This window comes from Garra rufa, chromosome 2 (assembly GCF_049309525.1).
Source record: "Garra rufa chromosome 2, GarRuf1.0, whole genome shotgun sequence".
In the NCBI taxonomy this organism is placed as follows: Eukaryota; Metazoa; Chordata; class Actinopteri; order Cypriniformes; family Cyprinidae; genus Garra; species Garra rufa.
Window position 1 is genome coordinate 35,337,101 of NC_133362.1, and position 24,442 is coordinate 35,361,542.

General features: G+C 36.4%; 1 protein-coding gene across 3 annotated transcripts in view; it reads left to right on the forward strand.

Moving 5' to 3' along the window:
- Positions 1-4,357: 4,357 nt before the first annotated feature.
- Positions 4,358-24,442, forward strand: part of LOC141325470 (poly(rC)-binding protein 3) — a 30,011-nt gene continuing 9,926 nt past the window's right edge. For 2 of the 3 annotated variants that reach the window (XM_073834167.1, XM_073834169.1), the window contains exons 1-11: positions 6,482-6,558; positions 7,280-7,400; positions 12,166-12,189; positions 12,330-12,362; positions 13,003-13,119; positions 14,899-15,030; positions 17,826-17,954; positions 18,314-18,403; positions 20,131-20,172; positions 23,405-23,480; positions 24,370-24,422. In XM_073834167.1, coding sequence (XP_073690268.1) covers positions 7,317-7,400; positions 12,166-12,189; positions 12,330-12,362; positions 13,003-13,119; positions 14,899-15,030; positions 17,826-17,954; positions 18,314-18,403; positions 20,131-20,172; positions 23,405-23,480; positions 24,370-24,422 — 780 coding nt within the window. In that variant the 5' untranslated portion in view covers positions 6,482-6,558; positions 7,280-7,316. Of the gene's footprint in view, positions 4,662-6,481; positions 6,559-7,279; positions 7,401-12,165; positions 12,190-12,329; positions 12,363-13,002; positions 13,120-14,898; positions 15,031-17,825; positions 17,955-18,313; positions 18,404-20,130; positions 20,173-23,404; positions 23,481-24,369; positions 24,423-24,442 lie in introns of those variants that run through there. The other variant, XM_073834168.1, reaches the window with a different exon arrangement.

A 24,442-nucleotide genomic window follows, 5' to 3' on the forward strand; every position in this document is an offset into this window, starting at 1 on the left:
CTTTTTTTTTTTTAAGAAATTAATACTTTTATTTACTAAGGATGCATTAAGTTAATAATTAAAAGTTTATTAAAAGTTAATAATAAATCATTTAGATTGTTAGAAAATATTTATATATTAAATAAACACTGTACTTTTTAAACTTGTTATTGATAAAAGAATCCTGGAAAAAAAATCACAGGTTGCAAAAAAATATTTGGCAGCACAATCGGTTATCTATCATTGATCATTCTAATAATAAATCAGCATATTAGAATGATTTCTGAAGAATCATGTAACACTTAAGACTGGAGTAACAGCTGATAAACAAAAATCAGCTTTTCATCCCAGGAATAAATTCTATTTTAAAGTATGTTAAAAAAACAACAACATTATTTTATTTGTAAAAACATGCAATATTACTTTTTTTCTGTATTTTTAATCAAATAAAAACAGCCTTGATGAGCATAAGAAACTTCTTTAAAGACAAGTCTTAAACATTTGAACGCTAGTGTAACATTTTATTACCTGTTTTGCAAGAGAAGTAATAAAATATTATAATATTAGCAAACATTTACTTTCACCCTACAGTATATTCTCAGAAACATGAGGAAGAACGTGCTGCTTGAATGTTTTTTAATGAGGAATTAAGAAAGAAATTTAAAAATTATTTTCGGTGGACATATGACGTTTCATTCATAAAGTAGTACCCGCTACCTTCATCGGATTTTGCCTCCATTCATTCTTCGCAATTTGATGACGCATGCGCGGTGCGACTCTGTGGTGGCTGCTGTTGCCGTCTTTCTCCCTATATAATAAGGCCCGTTTTAGATTGTGTTGTAGCGGTTGTAGCGTAGATATTGTACAGTCCGTGGTTATAGCCGGGATTTTGCCTGGCTCCATGGAAATCTGGCACTCTCTAGAACAAAATTGAACTACGAGAGAACGACGTTCATAAACGCCAGAATGAGCGCGTTCACGTTCACGTTCATCAGGCAGATATACAGCACGTTCAGTTCACGTTCACCCAAATTATGAACGAGTTCATGAACGATCGTTCAATGAACTCGTTCAGGCACAACACTGGTAACTGACCACCTTTTATTAACTCGTGTTTGCCTACACTTAACTGAACATATGACGGGATTCAATTCAAACTATTGGGGTTGATAAGATTTAAAAAAAAAAGAAAGAAATACATTTACTTCATTAATATTTAAGGAATCCTGAAAAAACAATAATCAGCTGTTAATTATTATTACAGCTATTAATCTACTGTTTTCAACACTGATAATATTAGAAATGCTTAAAAATGAGCAAATCAGCGTATTAGAATGATTTCTGAAGGATCACGTGACACTGGAGCCTGGCATAATGATGGAATAAACATTTAAAAATATGTACTACATATGACTTATTTTATTAAATTTTCAATGCTAGTATCATCAAATATTTTTTCTACGGTTTCTCTAAAAGATTATTTATGCACCATAATTCTTTCAGAGTACCACAGCCACTATACTGACACTAATAAAACAGCTATCTTGTTAATAACCACCACAAACATGAAATTAAGTACCACAGTATTACAAATGATAAATATTGCTATACTGTTGTTATTTTGTTTCTTAGGGTTAACCCCACACTGTAATGACTGGTATGTACGAAGATAAAATTCAGGTCACAATGGTTTTGATAATGTAGCCTCTCAGAATGAGACCTGTGGGACTTATATTGGTGAGTGTCTGGAACTAAGAACAGATCCTGAGAAAATATATTAGTAAGACATAGGGGCATATCGCAGGGGGTTTCAAAGTATGAAAATAGATAAACAGTCACACTCAATTTACTTTAAGTTGTAATATAACAGCAGTTTTATTAGCGATTTGGGGATTTGTATACACGGACAGATAGAGTGCAAAACCATTGTAGATAAAGTAATAATCACTGTGACTGTCAGTGTTGTTTTAGAATATTATTTAATGCTATTTATGTAGTTTTAATTGATTTTTTTGAGGTGTAGATTCTTCCAGAATCTGCAAAACGTTAATTATTTTACCAAAATAAGAGGGATCTGTAATGCCACACCAGCAGAGGGAGCCCTCACCCATGCACTGACTGTTCTCGCTCCCTCTGCTGTTTCATGGGTAACTTCCTGTTTGGTGGCCATTTAAGGAGGCCTACACCAAACAGGCCCCGCGAAGTATTGTTTTGCTGTGCGGACTCTACTAAGCGTTTCTCCAGTTTCATTGCTCTGTTTTGATATTTTTCCACGGTTTTGTTTCTTGTCATAGTTTTGCCATTGATTTGTTCTGTTTCATTGCCATAGTTTTTGCCTTGTTTCATTGCCTTGTTTATTTGTTACTTTTCGGACTGCCCTCTCTTATTTTTGGACTCTGCCTGTGTTTTTGTGGATTACGCTATTGTTTTGGCTCCGTTACACTGTTTGCTTGGATATTGACCCTGCCTGTTTGACTACGATCTGTTTATTAAAGCTTGCGTTTGGATCTTACACGCTTCCCTGAGTCCTGCGTTACAGAATGATGCAAAATGCATGTTATTTATTTATTTAGTACTGACCTGAATAAGACATTTATATATAGTCCACAAGAGAAAATAATAGTTGAATTTATAAAAATGACCCTGTTCAAAAGTTTACATACACTTGATTCTTAATACTGTTTTGTTCCCTGTATGAGACCCTTGTTTGTCCTGAACAGTTAAACTGCCCACTGTTCTTCAGAAAAATCCTTCAGGTCCCACAAATTCTTTGGTTTTTCAGCGTTTTTGTGTATTTGAACTCTTTCCAACAATGACTGTATGATTTTGAGATCCATCTTTTCTCATTGAGAACAACTGAGGGACTCAGCCATTACAGAAGGTTCAAACGCTCACTGATGCTTCAGAAAGGAAACACAATGCATCAAGCTTTTTGAATTTGAAGATCGGGGTAAATTTTACTTACTTTGTCTTCTGGGAAACATGTAAATATCTTCTGTAGCTTTTGAAGGGCAGTACTGAAAGAAAAAAAGTATAATATTTAGGCAAAAGAAGAAAAATTATCACATCTTCATTCTGTTCAAAAGTTTTCACCCCTGGCTCTTAATGCATCGTGTTTTGCAACTTCTGTAATAGTTGCATATGAGTTCCACAGTTGTCCTCAGTGTGAAAAGATGGATCTTAAAACATACAGTCATTGTTGGAAAGGGTGCAAAAATACACAAAAATGCTGAAAAAACAAAGAATTTGTGGGACCTGAAGGACTTTTCTGAAGAACAGCAGACAGTTTAACTGTTCATGACAAACAAGGGACTCATGAACAACTATCACTAAACAACAACAACAACAACAAAAAAAAAAAAACACACAGCTGTGGATTATTCAGGTAACAACACAGTATTAAGTATCAAGTGTATGTAAACTTTTGAACGGGGTCATTTTCAACTATTATTTTCTCCTGTGGACTAAATGTAAACATCTTTTATTTGAAATATTTCATTAAGGCCAGTACTAAATAAAAATAACATGCATTTTGTATGATCCCTCTTATTTTGGTAAAATAAATTAACATTTTGCAGATTCTGCAAGGTGTATGTAAACTTTTGACTTTAACTGTATATTATTTTTTTAGTAGTTTTTGCTTTTTATTTGTGTATTTTTGACATGTTATAAAAACTAATTTTAATTTATTTTTAGTTTAGTAGTACTAATTTTAGTTTAGTTTTTCATGTAGTATTTATATTTTAGTTTATTTCAGTTTTACTTCAATGAACCCCCCACAAATAGCTTTAAATAGCATTAGTTTTAGTTAACAATAACAACCCTGCCGTTTGTCATATAACAGAATCATACAACTTGATTTTACACTATTTATCAACACATATGCAGGGAGGGAAGGGAGATCCACAGAGACAATGTTCATTTCCATCCCAGACAGCAGGCAGTGATTAAATATGCCACTTCTGCTCCACTAATTCATTCACTTTGAAATTCTGCTGCCGAACAGAGTGCATCTTTTTCTGTTAAAGGGCCACATTGTTTTCACAGGACTTTGGCCTCATTAGCAGGACTAGATGCTCAATGTGGGGGAGGGGAAACTGGCCACAAAGACATTGTGTCTTTCTGTCCATAATGATGTGACACAGTCAATTTGGAGATGCTTGTTGATTGGGGGGTTTCTTCTTCTTCATATGTGTCATTCAAAATGCCATTATCCATGTATGTGTCTTACATAAGTCCTCCCTGCCAAAATGGATCATGTATTTCAAAACAAGTCTCACAATTTTGTCTTACTATTTTGCCAGACGAGGCCAGCTTTCCGTCATGCAACTTCAACAAAGTATGGAAAACCTGTTGCCCTCAGTTCGTCTCGAGATTCCCTAACACATCTGTTCCCAGGATGAAGGCTCTGCGGCATCAACTACGTGAGTATTAAGAACTGAGAGAGCCTCCGGGCTCACGTAGCCTGGGCTAAAGGCTTATCAGAGGCTAAGCCAGAGGGGGGAAAACAGTAAAGCTAGTCTCAGTCGACCAGAGGTACGGGCACAAGGCCATCTGTCCATTCTCTGAATGCAACTGACAACAAAGGAGGGCAACTCCGCACTCAGGAAATCATACACACTCTGAAGACTCAAACGTTAACTCATCCTGGATTGACAAGGCAAGAGGAGTTGGTGAAGAAAGTAAGTGGCAACTTCGAGCTGTCTCAACCTCCATCACTTCTCAGGTCAGTCTGCTAACTTCAACCCAAAGCTGCTCGTCACGCTCAGGGACTTCCAAAGGACAGGAACAAATAGGCGTATTAATGCTTTTCTGGCAGCAACAGTGCTCTTGTTTTATCTTTGACAAAAGGAAAACTGTTGCATCTTTCATATACATTATGCATATTATGTGACTATATAACCTTGTTTATACATTTTTATATAATAATGCAATATAACACAACAATATATGTGACCCTGGACCACAAAACCAGTCATAAGTAGCACAGGTTTATTTGTAGCAATAGCCAACAATACATTGTATACATACACTTTTATGCCAAAAATCATTAGGATATTAAGTAAGGATCATGTTCCATGAAGATATTTTTTATATTTCCTAACGTAAATATATCAAAAGTTAATTTCTGATTAGGAATATGCATTGCTAAGAACTTCATTTGGACAACTTTAAAGGCGATTTTCTCAATATTTTGATTTTATTGCATCTCGGCCAAATACTGTATTGTCCTATCCTAACAATGGAAATACATTAATGAAAAGCTTATTTATTCAACTTTCAGATGATGTATAAATCTCATTTCATAAAACTGACCCGTATGACAGCTGTGAATCAGGTAACAACACAGTATTAAGAATCAAGTGTATGTAAACTTTTGAACGGGGTCATTTTCAACTATTATTTTCTCTTGTGGACTAAATGTAAACATCTTTTATGTGAAATATTTTATTAAGGTCAGTACTAAATAAAACTAACACGCATTTTGTATGACCGACTCTTATTTTGGCCAAATAAATTAACATTTTGCAGATTCTGCAAGGTGTATGTAAACTTTTGACTTTAACTTTATATATTTTATAAATATTTTTATGTATAGAAATTGTAATTTTTGCTTGTTATTAGTGTTTGTGCTTGTTAATAGTTTTATAAAAACTATTTTTAAGTGGCTTATGACTGGTTTTGTGGTCCAGGGTCACATATATTTAAACAAAACTAATTCAAAACTTTTGGCAGTAATATAATAGAAAATAATATATCCAGTTTTGGCAGTAATATAGTAGAAAATACAAAAAATTGTTCTAGTTCTAACAGTATGTAGCTTAAAGTTTGTTTAGGTTGTTTATACGTGTTCATATAATTATAATAATGCGATATAACAACCTAAACAAATATAATTTTTAAGGTATATACGCATATGTATACGCACATATTATGCTGAGGTTGATACAAATAAATCTCATGCTTTAAAAATAATGCTTGACCTACTTAATGATAGACTTTGGTAATATATAAAGATAACGTTTTTTTTAATTACATTTAGTTTGATTAGTTAATCGCAGTGTATTGAATTCACAGTATTGTACGACGTAACACATTGACGACAAAGGCTTGGCCCTTAGGATTACGTATTTAAACAGACTGATCATTTCTGAACATTTCTAATCTGACCCATAATTTTCCCACGTCAACATTTCAATGGCATCTGCATAAATTATTTAAATTTCTGATTCATAAACACATTTGACATTTGAAAAAACAGCGTGTGTGATATCTACATTCAGGCTTATTAGTGCAATGCTATATGATGGCAGAATGTTTTCCGATGCCTGTTGACAAGCTTTGGAAGGACAGAAATGGGTCAAATGGGTTTTAGCATTAGCCAAACAAATCCGGGCCTAAAGGATTAGACGGGATGGTAGCAGTGTGTTTGATGCATTTACCTGATGAAACAGCACAGAACTAATAGCCACACAATAGAAAATCTTTTCACACCGTTTGTTTCACATCTCTTTAGCAAGTTCCTCTGCTGCTGGAGTGTCATGGAAAAAAGGGACCACATTTCATTTAACAGCTTATGTAAGTCTGAAAACATTTCAAAAGCAGTCGTTTTCAAAGAGGCCTAGCAAATGAAAGCATTGGGACTCAATTAGAATAGATGTCTTCATGTTCTCACTTAAATAAAGAAAATACAGTGATTTATTCCTTGCGGCTGCAGGGCCTCATTAGATGAATATGAGGAATGGATGAGGCATTATTAAAGGGAAATTTAAGACAATCTCTTCACACTTCCTGTGATCTAACGCTGCCTCATTTTTTTGTTTCGCCCATGAATGTGCCCTGTGATCTCATCTGGCTTAAAATCGATTCAGATGGCGATAACCTCGGCTTGCTGTTGCGGAGATGTGAGGAATGCGGAAACAAACGACTCTCTGATAAATTAACGGGCCTTGTTAGACATGGTCACACAAATGTCACTTGATCCAAAGGCCTAGAAAGACTCTTTTTGAGTCTTATCAAACACGGTCACACTATTTCTATTAAAGCAGAGCCATTAGAGAGGTTAGAGGCAGGATTCGGCTCACCCGCCCCGGAGGGAAATAACCGCCAACTTAATGTCAGAGCACAGCAACAGGTACCTACGGCTAAACAAAATGAACGCATGACCGAATAGACATTTACGTCGGAGAAAGGTAATAGCAAGGAATTATGAGTTGTCAAGACTGAAATGTTTGCTCACTGAAATTCATCTCATATCTCCTCTGACTGAACTGGTAAATTTGTCTGTTTGTGTGCACAGAGACAGTCGGTTTGAAGCATCTAGACCCAGGAGAAGAATGAATATGAATGAGAAGGAGGGAGGAGTATGTGAGGGGGGGCTAAATGTCACCCTCACCATCCGCCTACTAATGCATGGCAAGGTAAGACACATCTCGGATCCTCACAGAGCTGTGCTTGTTTTGTTTCCAGCCTTGTTTCGCAAGCAGACCCGGTCGAGCAATAAAACCAGTGCGTGAGAAAGATTTATGAGTGTATAGGTTATTTTAGATTGTAGATCATCAGTATAATTGATTATGAAATGTTCTTTTAGATGACATATTAAGTAATCATATTGACAGCATACAATGGCAGCAAATTATGTCACGATCTTCCAACTCATGAACATCTCTACTTATCTACACTACACAAAATTTGGAATAATTACAAAAGAATATAGCTGCAAGCAGTGATTACAAGGGTTTAAGCACTCTATTTAAACACATGAAAAAAGACATTACATATCATTTAGCAAGCCTGTAACCTCCTAAATCAGTGAAATCTAGGTAATTTACCATGGAAATATGATGTAAATGATTTAATTGATAACAGTGGTTCTAGAGGCAAACTCATTCGGAATGAGGAGGTCTACACCCCAGTGGCCGATTTCTGTCAAATTTCTCACAGACCTTTAGGACCGTGAGTCAAACATGTTCACTGATTTTCATTTCGATCGATCTCCGTTAAGCTTGTCTAATAAGTGCTCTAATTCATACTGGCCACGTTTTTTGAGATATAGCCTTATAACCTTATAGTCCTTAGAACAAGATAGGACAAACGGTTGCGTAGTAATGGCTGTTTTTAGGTTTTTTCCCTCTTATAGACGTTTTTCCTGAACACGGAAGTAAGTCCGACTCTTAACTGAAAGAATGCTTTGCATTTCCGGTCTACATTGTTTCTAGTCAAATTAGGGTATATTCCGAGCTAATAAACTAATGTTAAACCTATTAAAATGTTTTTAAAAAGCACATGGCTCCATAGCGCCATCACTTGGCAATGTCGCAATGACCGTCATTTGTCAGTGCCTCACTTTAATGAGTGTGTAGATGATACGAAGCAGCAGAGGTTAGCTACATTAAAAACAGATGGACGCTATTTGAATGGGTTCCTATGGAAACCGGAACAGAAAAGCATTCAATCTGACGTTAGAATTCGTAATGGCGGCGCTCATCGTTTACTCAGGAAAAAGGTCTATACTGCCACCAAGTGGCCAAGCTCTGTGACTTTTTTCATGTGACCTCAGATTCAGCTCTTACATACGAGCTGTGATTTTGCCAAAGATATTCCATTTCATTCAAATGTTATAGCTATTTTAATAAAGACAGTCATGCCCCTTTCGAACGTTTTGAGGTCCCTTTACGACGGAGGGTCAAAATGCACAATATACAGTTGTTTACACCCTTGAAAATGTGATACTGCCCCCAGTGGCCGATTTCTTTCCAATTTCTCACAGACCTCTAAGGCTGTGAGTCAAACAGGCCCACACAGTTTCATTCCGATCAACCTCTGTTAACCTTGTCTAATAGGTACTCAAAGTTCATATTGGCCTATGGCGACCATGTTTTTTGAGATATAGCCTCATAACCTTACAGTTCTTTCGGAACAAGAAAGGACAAACAGTTGCATAGTTATGACCATTTTTAAGTTTTTTCCCTCCTATAGCGCCATAAGTGGCCAAGCTCTTTCATTTCTTTTAAATTTCTCACAGACCTTTAGGACCATGAGTCAAACAGGCGCACTGTTTCGTTCCGATCAACCACCGTTAAGCTTGTCTAATAGGTGCTCAAAGTTTTTTGGCCTATGGCGGCCATGTTTTTTTTAGATATAGCCTCATAACCTCATAACGCTATAGTCCTTTGGAACAAGAACGGTTGCATAGTTAATGGTCATTTTTATGTTTTTTCCCTCTTATAGCACCATCAAGTGGCCAATTTTTTTATGTGACCTCCGATTCAGCTCTTACATACGTGAGCTTGGCAAAATATATTGCATTCCATTTAAAAGTTATATTCATTTTAGTAAAGGCATCACTTCCCCTTCCGAACGTTTTGGCGTCACTTTGTGACAGACAGAGAGTCGAAACGCACTATATACAATCGTTTAAGCACTTGAAAAATGCGATATCATTCCCCCAGTAGCCGATTGCTATCGAATTTCTCACAAAATCTTTAGGGCCGTGAGTCAAACAGGCCCACCAAATTTCATTACGATCGCCCCTCCGATAAGCTTGCCTAATAGTTGCTCAAAATTCATCAGCCTATGGCATGTTGGCCATGGCCATGTTTTTTGCGATATAGCCTTATAGCCCTTGGACCAATACAGGACAAACGGTTAAGTAGTTATGGCCGTTTTTATGTTTTTTCCCCAAGCATCACCAAGTGGCTAAGCATCACAACTTTTTTCATGTGACCTCAACATCAGCTCTTACATGTGAGTTTAGCGAAGATATCTCATTCTGTTCAAAAGTTATAGCCATTTTAGTAAAGGTAGTCCTGGCCCTTTTAAACGTTTTGGCGTCCCTTTGCGACGGAGGGTTGAAAATTCTACTTTTTTGTAGGGCTGGTCCGAATACCATTTTTTGAGCTTCGAAGCTTCGGTAGTAATCAACATCGAATATTCGAAGCTTCGGTGGGAGGGGCTGAACATATTCTTCTCTCTAATAAAGGCAGGAATCTCTGTTTGTCTTTCTGTTTGCATTTTTATTATGTCGAGAACAGTTCATCCAAACGATTTTGTATGCAGTGTTGCATTTTGGTGCAATATGGACACAACACGTTCAGAATTAATAAATTGTAACAGAACATTGCTAGTTGGATGCGGCGCGCCTCACGCAGGCAGAGCTTATATGCTTCGAGAACGGACACTGGGCTAGTAATACAAAACACACAGGTCTGTTAAGAGCAATACTTTTAATAAGGTAGCCTAACATTTTTTAACAAACAAATCACTCCCAAATCAGAAATTAGCAGCACAGTAATTACTGACACCGTAAAGGGTAGGCTATTTAAATAAAAGAAGAACAAAAAAATGGTGCGGTGTTTATATATAAATAAATTATTTATATCTAAATTATTTATAAATAAATATATATACATTATATATAACGTTTGTGTATATAAGCCTATATATAAAATACATATGTATATTATTTTGAAACCCAAAATAAATGAGGCTCAAACATTATTAACAAACGTGCGTGTTTATTTGAGCACTTCCGTCAGTAAACAAGCAGCCTACAAAACGCTAAAATAAATCAAATAAATAATACATTTAAATATGAAACTAGCCTCAATAAGAATGTTAAATAGGCTATTGAACAAACATTCATTGCAAAAATTCCTAAAACCTTGCCCGGACCTGCTCCGACAGCTCATCAGAATTACTGTCCCGAGTCCGACTGGAACCCGTCTTTTTTCTCTTTCTCTTCCCCATTGCACAGCTGCTGTTTTTAATAGCAAAGTGATTACATTTATGTTCGTTTATTTAGGTTATAAAGTTAATTTAGAAATATATTTGGAACACTTTTTATTTGTTAAATTTAAGTTTTTGTTTTTTAAAGGATGGAACATAAACATGGAAGCGCCAGCGCTATGTGAAACTTCATTTTTGCTCATAAAAGTAAGACTAATATATCATCCGAAACTGTAAATTTTTTTTTAAATAATTCAAATTGAAAACAAAACTCTTTCATTAGCTATAGGCCTGCATTTAGGTATTAAAGGCGCGTCCAATGAGCAAATGGCATCAGGATCGTCAACTTCATCTTTGTGTCAAATACTAGTTTATTAATAAATAATTCAAATATCTCCTTACTTTTTCCCCCGACACATTCATGGTAATTATTTTTGCTGGGGCTTTGCGGTCAGCTTTAGCCTACTGCGTGCATTTAAACGCGGAGGCGCGGTTGTCATTGCAACAGTCACAGCCCTTGTTTTGATTCAACCATTCAAGTGGGCCCGACTGTACTTTATAGTGTCTCTCAAATATTACTCAATCTGCTGTCTCTGTGTTAGTGGCGCAGCAGTCTGATCTTCTTCATTCATATTTAAGCGAGAATGAGAACCGTTTATCATTTACGCCCCTTGAAAAATGCGAAATTGTCCCCCTAGTGGCTGACTTCTGTCAAATTTCTTACAGACCTTTAGGGCTATGAGTCAAACAGGCCCACCAAGTTTCGTTCCGATCGACCTCCATTAACCATGTCTAATAGATACTCATATTATGTATATATGGTGAGTATCTAATAGATAATAGATACTCACCATAGGTCAAGTTCATATTGACCTATGGTGACCATGTTTTTTGAGATATAGCTTTATAGTCCTTTTCACCACGATTGGACAAATGGTTGCGTAGTTTCAAGGATTCCAACTATTTGGCACTTAGGCCTGCGATGAACGATTTAGGAGTTATGAGCGATTTTGTACTATTGATCGCTGTACGTTGTAGAGTGGTGACGTTGACCAAGGTGACGTTGTAGACGGTGTGAGTACTACCATCCCTCCATTTTTCAAGTTTCTACAACTTACGGTTTGGTCTGTCTGATCAGTTTCACATGGAGATTGCTGATTCTTGGCCATTCTAACAATTATAATAGGGCTATGCGCTTAAACCCCTAATTGTAATATTAAGGAAATATTATTACCATTTAAAAGAACTGTTTTCTATTTGAATATCTTTTAAAATGTAATTCCTGCCAAGCAAAGCTGAATTTTCAGCATCATTACTGCAGGTTGTTGAACATAGTTGTGCTGCTTAATGATTAATGCTATTTATGATTATGTCATCTAAGAAAAAGCACTGATAATCTCCAGTTTACTATGCAAGCATTTAGACTAACCAAGATTTTGTTGTTTTGTGTGTTTCTAGGAAGTTGGAAGTATCATTGGGAAGGTAACCAATTCAATATTATAATTGCATTATTGAATTAAGCGTAATTTTGAGTCTTTACACTTCTTACTGTGTTTAAAATGGCTTACAGTCTAATTATAATATACACATTCTGATATAATTATGTAATATTGTTTTGTTAGAAAGGAGAGACTGTCAAAAAAATGAGAGAGGAGGTAAGTGCTACATTGATCTTCATGTTCAAAAAAGACTACTTGTTTTTAATTTATAAATCTCAAAACCTAATTTAATCCACCTTTTTCTTCTTGTAAGAGGCCATTTGTACATGTTATGGGTCAGGCTTCCGGTCTTATCCGCATCCAGCTATTTTAGCTGTACAAAACAGCTTGTTTTCCTGCTTGATATTGCAAACTGGTGTGTCTTAACATTATTTTAATATATTATCCTAATTATGAAAACACTGGTTTGTAGTGCAAACAGTTTTACTGTTTACTGCATGTTGTTGTTGTTCTTTTTTGTTTTACCTATAGTGGATAATGAACCGGAAGTCTCACCCATAGGCTTACTTCCGCGTTGAAGAAGAAGGTGGATAGACTGTTGCTTTAATATTCAATGCAGTGCACGTTATTAATGCTGAGTATTAAAGTAACTCATCTGAGTGGCCACAGGTATATGAAAAATTAGACAGCAGAAAGCAGTCTGGAATCATTTTCCGTCTGAGTAAAATCAGCTTATTATCTGCACTAACAGTTCTATGGTATTTAACTGGCAGAGGGTGCAAATGTCAGCCTAGAGGCGAGACTGATCAATTAAACGTAATGCGGGAAAAAACTCTGCTTTTCTCTGTGGATTTAGAGTGGAGCCCGGATTAATATATCTGACGGTTCCAGTCCAGAGCGCATTGTCACCATCACCGGACCGTCTGAGGTCATCTTCAAAGCCTTCGCCATGATCGCAGAGAAGTTTGAAGAGGTGGGTAGGATTTTCCACTAATGAGCGATTAATGCTATTAATGGGTGATTTGATTTTAGTACACTGTAAAAATATTAGTGTGGATTTACATGGCTACCGTTTGCCATACTTTTACATTCATTTTAAAGTAGCACTTGTACATTTACATTATTACTAAATACAGTGAAATCACAGTGAACAAGAGCAAGAAATGGTTGATATAAAACTAGTATGGTATTGAATTACAATTGTCTGTGTCCACAGCAATATGCCTGCATTGCATGCATAAATTATGTGGTTGCATTTTTTTAGAGTTTGCTGTTGTATGCTGTTGCTGCTTGGTTTTTAGCTACTTGTTCATTTTAATTATGTTTATTTTTAAGGTTTTACTTGTTAATGATCAGAGTTAATAGGTTGTATATGTCAAAAGATCATACTAAACATTCCAATAAATATAACAGACAACAACCACTTATCTCACCACAAAAATATTGCTAAACTCTCTTAATTCTTCATTAAATTATAATATTTCTATAACTTAGTGTTGATGCATATAGTGAAGATTGAGAAATGAGTCAATCAATTATTTTCATCATGTTGCACAGTACAACCAATTGTGCTCTGTAACACCATTACACTGGCTTTTAATTAATTTAAATAAATGTAAATTAGGTCCCAGAAATGCTAATAGTGACTTACTATTTCTTATATTTTTAATTTATTAATTTATTTTGTATTATTTTTGGTTATACACAACCAGTAAGGTTTTTAATGGTTTTTAAAAAAGTATTTTCTGCTCTTCAAGGCTGCATGTATTTGATGAAAAATACAGAAAAAAACTGTAATATTGTGAAATATTATTGCAATTTAAAATAATAGTTTTCTATTTTAATATACTTTAAAATAGAATTTATTTCTGTGATGCAAAGCTGCATTTTCAGCATCATTACTCCGGTCTTCAGTATCACATGATCCTTCCGAAATCATATTAATATGCTGATTTATTATCAATATTGGAAACAATTGTGCTGCTTAATATTTTTTGTAACCTATGATACTTTTTAGAATTCTTTGAATAAAACATTCAAAAGGACAGCATTTATTTTAAATATAAATCTTTTTTGGGGTCAGTAATTTTTTTCTTTCTTTCATTGTTTTAACACTTTTATTTTAGGATGTGTTAAATTGAAAAAAGTGGAACTATACTGTTAGAAATTATTTCTATTTTGACTAAATGCTGTTCTTTTGAACTTTTTATTTAGCAAAGAATCCTGAAAAAAAGTATCACATGTTCCAAAAAATATTAGGCAGCACATTTGTTTGCAACACTGATAATAAATCAGCATATTAGAATGATTTCTGAAGGATCATGTGACACTGAAGACTGGATTAATGATGGTGAAAATTCAGCTTTGCATCAAAATAAATTATATTTTATAGTATATTAAAATAGAAAACTTATTTTAAATTGCAATAATATTTCATAATATTACTTTTTTCTGTATTTTTGATCAAATAAATGCAACTTTGATGAGCAAAAGAGACTTTTAAAAAAAATCATTAAAAATCTTACTTTTAAACTGCAGTATATATATACACACACACAAATATATATATTACACATCACCGCAAATTACCTAGACAGTATTTTTGAGTGTAGAGGTATTATTTTAAAAACTGTCAACTTGTATTCCTGCAATATTTTTCCTCTCTTATAAACTTGTTTTTATTAAAAAATGACACGATGTGTCACAAGCTGAATTGAGCTTTTTTCTGATGCATACATGCATCTTTTTTTAGGATATTCTGGCATCCATGATAAACAGCACTGTGACAAGCAGGCCTCCTGTGACACTGCGCCTCGTCTTCCCCGCCAGTCAGTGCGGTTCACTCATTGGCAAAGGAGGCTCGAAGATCAAAGAGATCAGAGAGGTAGATATTCTAGGTGGAAGTTTAATTGTTGGCAAATGCGCAGGGTTTGTAATGCAGGTCACAGCGGCTCCCAGATGATGCACGGAATGATCCGTTAAACAATTAGTTTCCGTTGTCTCAGCGGCAGGCAGAAACACTTAACATCAGCATGATTGATTGTCCTCATCAAGACAGGACTTTTTATTCCTGAGCACAGGGGGCCGCTCGACTAAGGCTTCCGCTACATCCACACGTTATGAGAAGGCTGCACCCCTGAGCTGTAATTTCCTAAACTCTTGAACTTACTCACTTTTTCTCAAACTTATCTATTCATGGCTTTCGATGATAGAAAACAAAGCCATTCATCTCAAAAGCGGAGCCATTCGTTGTCATTTAGCTGCTGAAATTGACATGAGGACAGTGACTTGCTTGAAGGCTTTGTTTTTTTTTGTTCGGCTGGTGGATCACATTGAATAAATATAGCTGTCCTCGCCGCTGAGGGCTGTGAGGGCTGAACTGGCTGCTTTTATTCCCAGTTGCTATGAATGTCTAGGACAGGACGGCCCACCAAGGCCTAAATAGACTAATATTTATATTCAGTTTCCAAATAGCTTGACCTAAATAACTGGCCAGACGATAACAATGTCAGTTCTAGACATGAGAATAGCTGTAATACCAAAAGGGACTGTATGGCACACTTTCTTGCTAGTTACTTGGAAAAAAATCTAAATTTGTAATCTTAAAGTCTCCTCAGTGCTGAGATGGAAAAATTTTCCAACTTTATGATAAACAATAATTAAAAATTAGTGGTAATATTGCAGTTAATACGTGTCATTGAAGTATGTGATAAAAAAAAAATTATCAAAAAAAAGAAAAGAAAATTAACCTATAATTTACTCACCCTCAAGCCATCCTATGTGTATATGACTTTGTTCTTTCAGACGAAAACAATCAGAGTTATATTAAAAAATGTCCTGGCTCTTACGAAGTTTATAATGGCAGTGAATGGGTGTTGAGATTTTGAAGTCCAATAAAGTGCATCTATCGATCATAAAAATGACTCCACATGGCTCCGGGGGGTAAATAAAGGCCTTCTAAAGCGAATTGATGTGGGAGAAAAATGTCTAGCTTCTGCTAACTGTCGCATACATGTTCCCGAGAGAGTGGCGTTCCAGCAGATGACGTAGAATGAACAGTTGAAGTCAAAAGAATCTGCAAATTGCTAATTATTTTAGTAAAATAAGAGGGATCACACAAAATGCATGTTATTTGTTATTTACAGGGGCGTAGCAACCGGGGGGGACGGGGGGGACACGTCCCCCTCACTTTTAGAAACAGGTGATTCTGTCCCCCGCACTTTTTTTCACCTAGCGCCAATATTTCCGCCCCTGGTCTGTGATTTGTTACTTAGATTTGAGTGAAGTAACATTTAGCCAAACACAGCGCGAATCTCTTGGGCATCTGCCATGAGCTTCAAATCTTGTTGCTCTTGTAAACAGAATGTATTATACTGTATGAACATCACCTTTGGGTCACATGACCATACTGCCCCCCCCACTTTTAAATTGGCTGCTACGCCCCTGGTTATTTAGTACTGACCTGAATATAAGATTTCACATAAAATATATTTACATATAGCCCACAAGAGAAAATAATAGTTACATTTATAAAAATGACCCTGTTCAAAAGTTTTCATACACTTGATTCCTAATACTGTGTTGTTACCTGAATGATCTACAGCAGTTTTTTTTAGTGTTTAGTAGTCCTGAACAGTTAAACTGTCCACTGTTCTTCAAAAAAAAAAAAAAAAAAAAAAAAATCAGGCCCCATAAATTTGGCTTTTGTGTATTTGAACTCTTTCCAGCAATGACTGTATGATTTTGAGATCCACACTGAGGACAACTGAGGGACTCGTATGCAAATATTACAGAAGGTTCAAACACTCATTGATGCTTCAGAAAGAAACACGGTGCATTAAGAGCCATTAATGCATTGTTTTTCCTTCGGGAGCATCAGTGAGCATTTGAACCTTCTGTAATAGTTGCATTTGAGTCTCTCAGTTGTTCATTGTTGGAAAGGGTTTAAATATGCAAAAATGCTGAAAAACCAAACACTTTGTGGGACCTGAAGGATTTTGGCGGGCAGTTTAACTGTTCAGGACAAACAAGGGACTCATAAACTACTATCACCATCACAAAAAAACCCCACAGCTGTGGATCATTCAGGTAACAAAACTATTAAGAATCAAGTGTATGTATACTTTTGAACAGGGTCATTTTTATAAATTCAACTATTATTTTTTCTTGTGGACTACATGTAAACATCTTTTATGTGAAATACCGTATTCAGGTCAGTACTAAATAAAAAACAACATGTATTCTGTATGATTAACATTTTGCAGATTCTGCAAGGTGTATGTAAACTTTTATGCCATATGTCATTAACGAGCATATGACAGAGATGATGGATCATAAAGGTTTAAAAAAACGTTTACACAGCTCTGAATGTCAATATGGCATCACTGCAAAAACTCCCTTTTGGAACCCTTAATTTCAAATTCAAATCAATAAATCATGTCTGCACATTCATTTAAATGGCGAGTAGCTGTGTATAAGCAGGACAGTGTACCGTCATTCGCTCATTATTGCAAAATAAACCCAGGCAGACAGGGTGACCAGAAATGCGGATGTGGAGCAGATAATGACCTTCGCTTTTTAAATGTCACTAGTACTGAAACAAATATAAATGATGCCATTTGTGACTTTTCTACTCATTCCATCCAGCATGTGTTGACTAATAGTGTTGCTGTATGTCAGAGCACAGGTGCCCAGGTCCAGGTGGCAGGAGACCTACTGCCTGACTCGACGGAGAGAGCCGTGACCATCTCAGGCACCCCCCACGCCATCACACAATGTGTGAGACACATCTGCACCGTCATGCTAGAGGTTTGTGAGAGTGCACGTAAGAGCGCATCCGTTTCTTAATTGAAAATCTGTGCGATTATGCACGATTTCCCTTGTGCTTCAAATGTTATTTCAGGTGGGGAATATTTTTCAGGTCTTTTTCACCTTCACACTTCATTTGCATTCACTTCGGGCGCATGGACTACATGTTAAATGTTCCTGTTTGCTTCATTAGTTCCCAGCATCCAACCTTGGATGCCTTTGTTTTGCAGGATTTTCCCTGGCCCACATTAACTTTGGGCTTTGAACAGTAAAATCCAGTGAGGCTTAACAGAGTTCTAGACACATACTGCCTAAACGCCTTTGCTTTTGTCCTGACTGTGCTTGTCTTCCTCATTTAGTCGCCACCTAAAGGAGCCACCATTCCGTACCGACCCAAACCCGCCGCGGGTGGCAGCCACACAGTGTTGTCGCAACCGCATACTGCGTCGGTGAGCTATCCATCTATCTCTTAATGCACAAACCATACAATCGAAACAGTCCTTTATAAGCATTAACGATTCCATATAGTTCTCTGCCGTCCCAGTGGGACGCTCTGAGTGTGGATATTTACGCTAATGATTAGACTGAGATCAGCTGGCGGAATAAATCTCACCCCCAGATCCAATCAGTAATACAGTCACCAATGGGGCCATTGGACCATGCCAAGTGCTCTTAAACATGCAGATCAGACTCGCTTTGAATTACTAATTTAGATCTGGAGGTGTTTGAATTGAAAAGCTTGTAACTAATCATAAATACAGCTGTATAAAGCTGGACAAAACAATTTCTATTCTATTGTGTCATTCAGATCTTGTGAAACACTCACGTACTCATAAGGTCATGTGATCTAAACTGTGACCCTCTATTTTTGATATTTCCTCTTGGTATGTTGTCCAAAGGGCTTCTGTTGTTCATTTGAGTGATCATGACATTTAGGTGAGAGATGCAAAACCTAGTTGTCTGTGTAATGAAAAATTGTGTCAGCTACAAACTCAATTTGTCTCTGGAGGATTAAAATGCTAAGAAGCAGTTTAGTTCTGTATTTTTGCTATGTTTGATGATAGCATGGGATGTTCACGTGATGCCCCCTTGTGGTTACATTAAGAAGAGCTTAACATATTTCAGTTATAATTCCATGTTAAATTAAACATGTTAATGACAAAGTAGTCTCAAGTAGACAGATTTTGACTTGTGGTGTAAAGTCTGGTCCACTTTGCAGCTTATTCTGGCCAAGAGCCACCCACTTTAACATGAACAAAGCGGACAACCACTGTTTGTTTAGTTTTACATGTTCTTTAGGTTTTATGTGTTCTTTAGGGATGAGTTTATGTGACATTAAAGAGATAGTTTACTCAAAAATGAAAATTCTGAAATGAATTACTCACCCTAATGTCATTTCAAACCCGTAAGACCTTCGTTTATCTTTGGAACAAAAATGAAGATATTTTTGATGAAATCTAATAGCTTTCTGACCATAATTTTACAAATTTATGAGGAGAAGAATTGTTGAATGAAGTTATTTTTGTTTTCTCGTAGATTTGTAAAATTATGGTTGAACCACTGATGTCACATGGACTGTTTTACTGACGTCCTTACTACGTTTCTGGGAACATTTCAGTTACACTGCTGTCTATGGAGGGTCAGAAAGCTCTCGGATTTCATCAAAAATATCTTCATTTGTGTTCTGAAGATGAATGAAGGTCTTACAGGTTTCGAACTACATAAGGATGAGTAATTAATGACAACATTTTCTTTTTTTGGTTAAACTATACCGTTAATTATCTAAAAAACACCTTTATTATCTAAAAACAAAAGACAAATTCAAAATAGCTCAGAAATCTCCCAAAACACAGAAAAAATGTAATGATTATTTCACACAGCGAAACAGCCACGAACCTGGCAAATCAAGTGAGAAGTTCTTCCTCACAAGTGTTTATGCACTATTTTATTTGATACAATCATGTTAACCCCAGTTGCTACAATTTGCATTGCATTTGAGCTGTCTGCTTTGAGCTTTGATTTCCATAAAGGCTTTCTAGGTTTTTATGAAATATGCATAGAACTGATTGTGGGCGTTCCATGGGCCTTCCGTGCCATCTAGGACTGTGACTAATGACCAAGGCGCAAATAGGCGGTTGTTATTTGTACTAACCTAAACGTTTTATCTGTTCCACAGGCATTTGCTATTCCAGGACAGTTTGCCATTCCACCTCAAGACGTGAGTGTTAGTCGCACTGGCTGATCAGTATCATTCACAGAGAACTTCACAACACCACTGCAGTCCCCCAGCCACATCCCACCCCTACACACAACCACAATTATCCCAGTGCAATCCTCACACACACACACACACACACACACACACACACACACACACACACACACACACACACACACACACACACACACACACACACACACACACACACACACACACCTAAGTGCCGATAACTCTGATATGGTCTCTGCCTATGACCGCTTCTTTAATGTTTAGTATCACTAACACTTGTTGGTCCTATTTCATATCCTTGTTTAAGACAAAAGTAACTGAATCAATCACATATAAATGCTGTAATTACAAAAGTGGCAAGGCAGCGCTGTATTGACAGAACCATAAACATTATGGTTAGTTTTTATTCAACTCCTAAACTTATGTAGTAAACTAATTAAATTAATTTGAGTTCACCTTACTGGCAAACTTTCTATTCTATTTTATATTATTCCATTAATAATGTAATCAATATTCTGTTCATTAAAGCCAAATATAAATCTCATTAAGTTAGTGTTTTAGGCACTTTACATTTATTTAAAAATAATGACTCAAGGCAGTAACAATTTAAACAATATTTTTTTTTGTGAACTTGTTCAGCTATTATTTTTAATAGTTCTTTTTTAACTATTTTTGAACTTTTCGGATTATCAGTCATCAAAGCTTGTTCAATATTGGTCACAGACACTGAGATTTACCTTACATTTCACCTAGTTGATTACTCACTAAAAACTTCCACAGATCATGTTTTCATGCCATTTTAAGTCTTATTTTATTGTAACACAGTAGTTATATAGTTATATCTAAGTGTGTGTTGTTTACTTACTTTTTTTTAATTAGTCTTCCCATTAACGCCAATATATTGTTTATTCAGACTGATTCGTGAACGTGGAGGCGGGATTTAATGCATGAACCAATCACAGCTGAACATAACCAGTCATATCCAATCATATCGAAATCTCACTGCAAGCTTTAGGGGGTCTTTTAAAACTCAATGGGCTCAGGGGAGGCAAGACAGACGCAGACTCCCACTCTAACTTCTCGTGCTGGTGTCGCTGTTGGACAATGTTTCTTTAGTGAAACATGTTTAAAACAACTGATTTATACACTTTTTAATGTTATATTTTGTAATACTGGCATTGTTTTATTTTTGTACTATGATTTTTTTCTCATCCAAAATTTTGAGGAGGCACTAGGGGCATTTCCAATACATATTTGCACAAAATTTTGGCGATATTTTATAAATGTCGATCAAAAGTATTGCGAAATGATGGCGTTTTCATTAACCGATGTTATGTGACTATAGATGCGGTCACACCGCACTTTTCGTTCCATTGACCGGAAATGCAAGTGCGTGCGAAGTTTTCGCATTTCGCTGTGTTCAAAAGTTCAAGCTTAGTGAACTCTGACATGCGATTTCGCATCACGTGACACCGTGTGACCAACAGGAGATCGATACGTCACAGCATGACCTCTAACTGAATGAAAAGAACCTAAATTTAAAACTGCAGCACTGCGGCCAAGTGTAGTAGATTGTATGTTTTTAAGAAAAAGACGCAAGAACAACAACAATACAGACTGTAACATCAATATTGCAGAGTTGACAAGCGCTTATATTAGGGAGTTACGAGATACCCACAACTCTAGTTTAACAGAGTATGAAGACAGTGTTAACGTCTGGCGAGAAATAGCGCAAACAAATAGGACAAAAAGTATTACCAAATGAAGTTGAAAAGCTGCATGTTCGGCGGTACGGATACGCTGAGCCGCATCAGACAGTGCACCAGTAGCGCTTAAATGGACAAAAAACACACACAATTATGAGAAAATGTGCGGTTTGGGTGAGTTACCTCATAAACGTATTCTTAAAAGCATTATAAAATCTTCAATGACTGTAAAGAGTTAGAAGAAAATATAATATGTGTCATATCCGCATCATGTGCATCAGGTTTTAAAGAGACAGCGCTGATTTTGAAGTAAAACCTGCTGAAGTCTGTCATTGATGGAAATCAAGAGAAATCATCACTCGACTGCTCTATAGTCGCTCATTAACTTTTGTAGCTTGAATAAATCTCTATATAGTTCATGCATATACAATTTATAGTTTACATGAAGATTGTTTTAAAATCACTTAAATGAAATGTATATCAAAGCCTATTCAGTGTTAAAAATAATGGCCTTCAATTATACTGTAATGTTGAATGGCTATAATTAATAGGTAAAATTGAGGGAAATGCATTTATTAGAGACAAAAGTAGCAGTATTGGTATCAATACTTCATTAATAACTTGGTAAAAAAGATGTCATTAAACAATATTTAAACAATTAAACAATGTCTTTATGTTGTTTCTACATTAATTTGGAAGTTCAATGTGAAATTATGACAGTATAAATATGCGATTAATCATGATTAATTACCTCATGCGAGCATAAAAACTATTTTGCGATATATGGGAGTTTTTGCGCAATTGACGCAATTTCATTAGCCGTATTTTCAATTTGCAATTTCAGTTTGAGCAATTTAAGGGGTAATGGATACGCAGCTAGTGACATGTAATGGAAACACAGCTACTGCCTCCCTTGCCTCCTTGGAGGAAATGCCCCTGATATAATATTGCGACGATTGCCTGTGAAGTTGCAAGTATAAAAACAAGTTCCAATTGTGAGATATTGAGTCCTATTGCAAGATAGTAAAACTACAGTTGTGAGATTTCAGCATTTAAAATATAACCAACAGTGATGATGTAAACATAATATTTGGTTTTCTTTCTCACATCAATTTGAATTCTAAATTCTGATTGGTCTTGCATGTAACACATATAGCGCTACCCTGCATTGCAAAGGCGGTGTCAAGTCGCCTGTTAATTCTCACAGACAGCTGGCAGAAAACCAGACGTGTGTCATGCCAACTGCTTCATTTCACATACTCAAAACCAAAACACACCTCAAACATGATTCTTTTCCTGTCTCGCAAGCAATTGAATTCCCTTAAGGAAAAGCAAATCTAGTTTTTCGATCATCTTATTTGTGAGAAGTGGATAGTAAGTCCAAAAGGGGGACCTGATAACTTATCTAATTTTTGAGAGTTGATATGGGTGCTGTTCTGTCTGTAGATGTGAGTGTCCTCTGAAATAATTCCATTTTGATTGGCTAGTTCTAACCTCCCTTCCTGCCCCCGCAGTTGACCAAGCTTCACCAGTTGGCTATGCAGCATATCCCCCTTACCTCCCTTGGGCAGAGCAACCCCACCTTCCCTGGTACGTACCCAGAGCTCCCCAGGGAAGTCTGTCTCTCCCTTTGTCTGTCTCTCTGCCTGTCTTTCTCTCGATCTGTCTCTTTCCCTCTGTCTGACCACCTCAGTCTCATGCGTTCACCACCGCATGTTCTACTTTTCCACTCGGAAGAAAATGAATGGCGAAGCTGTTTTTGTGGTAAGGTAATAAATATCATAACACTGCCAACATAATGCTGCACATGCCGTGCCATGATACGACCGCTAACAAGTCCTGATATAGCTCTAGATAGTCTGCGTTCGGATACCAGCCGCTGACGGCTCCTTTGAGCTGTCACAGAAATCTTCAAAAGTGTCATGTCACCATAACAACAGCATCATGACGGCTATGTCATGCATATGTGTCACCCCTCACTCTCTCCTTATATGTGAACTGGTCACAAAGGCTTTCACTCGTTTAACATTCTTCCCCCCTCATGTTCTCCACAAAACCCCTGACCTGTTCAAACCGGCAGCGTTTTCCTAAGCAAACCTGAAGCCCACTCTCACAGCAGCCCACATTTATCATGACAAACAGAGTCCGCACATTGCGAGTGCCAGCCCATAATTATTACCATGGAAATAGGGAGTTGAAGAGAGACAGCCTCTCCATAGACATTTCCGATAATGTGCGCTATTTGGAAATGCTTTTATGGGTGTTTTTGAATCTCAGGCAGACATGAATTAACCAGGAATTCATTCATGACTCACCCGCTGTAGCAGCCTTAATGCTTTCATACATTGTGTAATTTTAATGTGATATTTTTCGATTTCATTTGAGCAGTCTAAGTGGCAGTGTAGCAATGTCAAAAAGTTTTCCTTTTTTTTCAGCTGTTGAGTTTTTGTATTGCTTACCTTCCCATTTCCCTGCATAGGTCTGGAGGCCTCCATTGCAACCAGTTCTTACGAGCTGAGCATACCTAATGATGTAAGTTATATATCATATAC